General features: G+C 41.3%; 1 protein-coding gene and 1 non-coding gene across 3 annotated transcripts; one reads left to right on the top strand and one right to left on the bottom strand.

Annotated features, from left to right (window-relative positions):
* Positions 1–1,942: 1,942 nt before the first annotated feature.
* LOC9271432 (uncharacterized) lies at positions 1,943–3,985 on the bottom strand. Of its 2 annotated transcripts, XM_066307821.1 has the most exons (4): positions 3,849–3,985; positions 3,607–3,716; positions 2,851–2,928; positions 1,943–2,142 (listed from the first exon to the last, which is right to left on the bottom strand). In XM_066307821.1, exons 1-2 carry the CDS (start codon positions 3,945–3,947, stop codon positions 3,657–3,659), a joined length of 159 nt encoding a protein of 52 aa, XP_066163918.1. In that variant the 5' UTR covers positions 3,948–3,985; the 3' UTR covers positions 1,943–2,142; positions 2,851–2,928; positions 3,607–3,656. The 2 variants fall into 2 exon arrangements, with proteins under 2 accessions (XP_066163918.1, XP_066163917.1); XM_066307820.1 differs by lacking the exon at positions 2,851–2,928.
* Positions 3,986–4,116: 131 nt separating this feature from the next.
* TRNAH-GUG (transfer RNA histidin (anticodon GUG)) lies at positions 4,117–4,188 on the top strand. The gene has a single exon. It is a non-coding gene; the product is annotated as a tRNA-His (tRNA).
* Positions 4,189–4,660: the final 472 nt, after the last annotated feature.

Raw genomic sequence — 4,660 nt, 5'->3', positions numbered from 1 at the left:
TGATAAATGCAATAAGTATATGTGTTTAGTGTTTATTCTTCAACCTATGTGCTTGTTAAGATGTTGTATTATAAATTGTATGAAATCATGAATTTTGATTGTTGATTCAAGCTTAATTGTAAAAATCTTTGGTTCATGGTTATACTTTAATGCATGCTTGTTCTGTTATAGATGGGTTTATCTTCTTTTTATTGCAACACATGACATGATATGCTATATGTATGCTAAGCTCTTGAACATTAATGAACATAATTCCTATGCTTGATGAGATCATTGTCAAAAGGGGGAGAAGGAATATGAAAAAATTTTGGTGAATTTTTGGAGAGTTTTTGAGAAGAGCATGTTTTTGGTTCAATTGGGAATTTCCTTCTTTTAAAAAGGGGGAGAAGTTTTCTTTTGGATTTTTTAGCACGATGTGTATATTTGTACGAAGTGTGCTTTTTACCACTTTTGTTTTTACTTTTTCCTAACACCAAAACATTTTTATGAGTTTGTCAATGTGTTCATCAAGGGGGAGATTGTAAAATCAAAGGTGTTTTTGATTATTATTCTGTGATGAACAATTGGGCATTGGAGATTATCGGTTTTGTTATTTGGAATTTATTCACGAAGTGGTTTTGGAGATGATCGGATTTCACAGGTGAATCTACAGGTTATCATTTTATGTGGACCGGTCAGACCGGGCTCTGGTAGCCGGTCAGACCGGCAGTATGCGCGCGGTCAAACCGGCCAGCCCGCGGTCTGACCGGCCGACACTGTGTCGGTTTCGGTTTCGGGTTGTTTATTTGGATATCCGAGTTTATTTCGTGATTATGACTTCTAGATGGATACTATACGTATGTAATACTATTGTTTGCTGCTAATGAGTCAAGTTGGAGATAGCTTGGTATCGGAATATGGTTTCTTTGTTTGTTCCATGTGTAGGTGACTCGATGTCTTGGGAGAGTATTTGCGGTGATGGACCGGGAGTCGGCTTGGGGATAAGACGACGTCCGTGGTGGTCAGAGATCATGCGGGATACTTAGGCTAGAGTTGATGCACGTGGTTGATGGAGATTTCATATGGCATACGATGGAGTTATTGTGTGTGTATGGGATGCGGAGTTAAATTTGGAAGGAGTTCAAATTTGGTACAATTGGTTATGTAAAGTTTCTTTCTTGTACTAGTGGGTTTCCTAAGGTGTTTAGGACTCCTAGTATGAGTTTGGTTCGTGGCTTTGGGCTGCCTACCTCATGTATAAATAGAGGGGGAGCGTGAGGCTTCCCGGTATCGCTTTAGAGAGCAATTGAGTTGAGTTTTGAGTTAGGGTTTCGAGTTTAGTCGAAATTTTTGTAAGGAGTGCTGTTGGTGCACTTTGTAAACACAGAGAGAATCAATAAAGTCGTCATCCACTTTAAGAGTTCTTCGATTTGTGTTTACCGGGTTTCGGCGGTCTAACCGGCGATCTGACCGGCGGCAAGCGGCGGTCAGACCGGCGGCATATGGGCGGTCAGACCAGCGGCGGCGACAGGCACGGCAGGCGACTTCGGCGGTCAGACCGGAGGTTCAACACCGGTCAGACCAGCGGCATCCACTCGGTCAGACCGGCAGATCAACTTCGGTCAGACCGATCTCCGTCGATTTCGAGGGTAACTTTTATTCCAACTAAAAGTTTTCGGTTTTTGGGTATACCAACCATTCACCCCTTCTCTGGTTGGCTTAGTTCTTGTGATTCGATCCTACAGTTAGCTTGACCAATACCTTGACAACTCTTGCCTCATGCTTCGACTGGATGGATGGACCAATCGTAAACAGCGAATGATTTTCCATAGAAGAGAGTAAACTCCCATTTCAAATAGAGTCTGTACTGCCTAAAAATTGAGTAGTTTGAACTGAACGGTTTAATCGATCAAGAGTCTGGTAATTGATTTGTGAGAAACAAGTAAAGCCACTGACGACTCCCTGTCACAGAACAATTATGGAATTCTCATATTAAAAAGAACCCAAGGCAATTCATACAACAAGTCCTCCACTAATTCTTCTTGATTATATACCAAATGTCACTGGTACCATAAAACAAACGGAAACACAAACTCTGCAACAATAATGAACAACCTAAGCTTTCTAGAGGTAAAATCTTGCTCACGCAGCTCACGATTTGATCTGCAAGAAAGAAAAGAAAGAATAAGCAAAATGACAATGTGATTGGCACAAAGTTAAAAGGTTATTTAGATTGGCTATTACACTATCCACAAAATAGAACTTTTAACAGAGAAAGGGGTAGAGTAAAAAAGCAAAAGCAGCAAAGAGCAACAAATAACTCAATGGAAAAAAAAAATGGAAATACGTATCAACAAATGTTACTCCTCCGTTTCACAATGTAAGTCATTCTAGCATTTCCATTCATATTGATGTTAATGACGGAGGGAGTATTTCTAAGCACGCCGATTTCAATTTTGTACTAGCACCTTTGGTCCTTGGATTGTGTAGGCTGTTTACTTAAGAAACATGAGCTCGAGTTCTTTTCACAGTTGGTATACATCCCACACGAATTTAAATGGCATATCCAGTGTGATTTAGGCTTGCTTGACACCCTCTCCTACATGTGCAATGGACTCACCTATGAACTCTTTTCTGTTTTCCACCGAGGGACTCATTATACAACCAGAAATACCACAAACCAAAGAAGATTTTACAAGATAATATGTATCCACATTCATTCATTTAAATTAACCAGAACAGAATCAGAACTAGTGACGCCAGAAGAGAAATTATCTGGATTGTCTCCAACAGATCACAATTCAGTGGATCATTATCTCAAAAGTGCAAGTAGAACAATTTCAAAATATTCGGCAGTATTCCATTATATACCCATATTACTACAGAAGTGTATACAAACTTTGCTCGACGAGAAGCCCATGACAGAAAAATGACCATCATCACCTCAACCTGCAGCCCACAGTCCATGAGGTATGTTAGCTCTCCTAACTAGCTAGCTGCATCAATGCATCCAGTCATCGAATCGATCCCCGTTTCCCCTCTATACGTCGCTCAGCGGAACACACAGATTCCGCAGCAACACAGTGAGCCTGTGCTGACGCCTAAAATCCCAAGGTCAGTACCCCCATAGCCCTACACTGCCAACTCAACAGTTAACTAAGCCTGAGACCCCATTGTCAAAATCTTGGCTCCAGCACCGTGATGCCGTCTAGTGAGCTGATTACGATACTTCAGTAATACAAGCCCAGCTAACAGCAAACTCAAGTTAACAATGATTTACCCATCTTTCTTTCCTGTACAAGTGTACCAAAAGGCTAATGCTTCAATGACTGTAGAGAAGTGGTTATAAGTAGATTGGCTACTGAACTTATGATAAATTAATTAGCTAGATCCCCAAATTGGTTGCAAACTTGCAATTGGTCTTTTACAATAGCAGCTGTTTTTCACATCTCGATACAGTTTAAGTAACTATCCTTATCATCAGCTAGTCCAAGAAGTTTGCCCCTTATGATCAAAGAAACCCCTGATCAAGCAAATCATAGAAACCCTACAAACCGATCCGTATTTCGCACGGCCATAGCATTGCAATCCATACAAAGGGCAGGAAATCGCAGGAAAGAACCTCACCGGCTACACAAAGGCGAGCACGAAGCCGTCGGGGCCCGTGGTGGTGGTGGCTACTGCGTCTTCCTCCGCGGCGGCTGCTTGTCCGAGGCTAACCTGTACATCCAGTACACCTGCAACAAGCGCGGCGGGAGGGAAGAGTCCCGCGCGGGGGGTCAGACGACGGATCACGCGACGAAGGTAGGGGGTAAGCAGATCGGATTGGGGCAAAGAGAAGCGCGGGGGGAAGTGGACCGCGTGCGTACGAGGGCTAGGACGTGGGCGGCGAGGAGGACGACGACGAAGAGCGGGACGGCGTCGAGGAGGCGCGAGCCGGCCGGCGGCTGTGGGTGCTGCTGTGGCATCGTCGGCGGCGTGGGTGGGGGAGTGGAAGATCGAGGTCGAGGAGGGGTTCTGAGTCTGACTGACCCGGGTTTTTGACTCTTCGTCTCCTTCGGCTCGAAGCAAAGAAAAAAAAAAGGGTCTGGCTGTACATAAGATTAATATAATTTATAGCTAACGTTTGGCACAAATGTGGCTGTAGTTTAGTGGTGAGAATTCTACGTTGTGGCCGTAGAGACCTGGGCTCGAATCCCAGCAGCCACACTATCATTTTCTTTTAGTTTGTTTTTTATATCATTTTCTTTTAGTTTGTTTTTTATTTTTATAGTTGGCTTGGACAAGTTTAGTTTTGTCTTTAATAACTGTTTTTATTTTTTTTTTGTAGTTTGTTTTTTATTTTTATATAGTTGGCTTGGACAAGTTTGGTTTTGTTTTTAATAACTGTTTTTAATTTTTTTTTTGTACTTTGTTTTTATTTTTATAGTTGGCTTGGACAAGTTCAGTTTGTCTTTAATAACTGTTTTTATAGTTAGTTTGGATAGTTTTGTTTTGTTTTATAATTTGTTGACATAAGTATTGAAATTCTTTTTATTTTTATAGTTGGTTTGGACAAGTTTTGTTTTGTTTTATAATTTGTTGACATAAGTATTGAAATTCTTTTTTATTTTTAATAACTGTTTTTATTTAGTTGGTTTGGACAAGTTTTGTTTTGTTTTATAGTTTGTTGACATAAGTG

The sequence above is a fragment of the Oryza sativa genome, chromosome 2, assembly GCF_034140825.1.
Source record: "Oryza sativa Japonica Group chromosome 2, ASM3414082v1".
In the NCBI taxonomy this organism is placed as follows: domain Eukaryota; kingdom Viridiplantae; phylum Streptophyta; class Magnoliopsida; order Poales; family Poaceae; genus Oryza; species Oryza sativa.
Note: the sequence above shows the minus strand (reverse complement) of the source record. Positions and strands in the feature narration are given on the sequence as shown.

Excerpts from the sequence above, each read along its gene's own strand:
- LOC9271432 (XM_066307821.1), bottom strand. The coding sequence starts at position 3,947 with ATGCCACAGCAGCACCCACAGCCGCCGGCCGGCTCGCGCCTCCTCGAC. Across the intron at positions 3,717-3,848 it reads CCGCCCACGTCCTAGCCCTC|GTGTACTGGATGTACAGGTT; the intron begins GTACGCACGCGG and ends CGCTTGTTGCAG.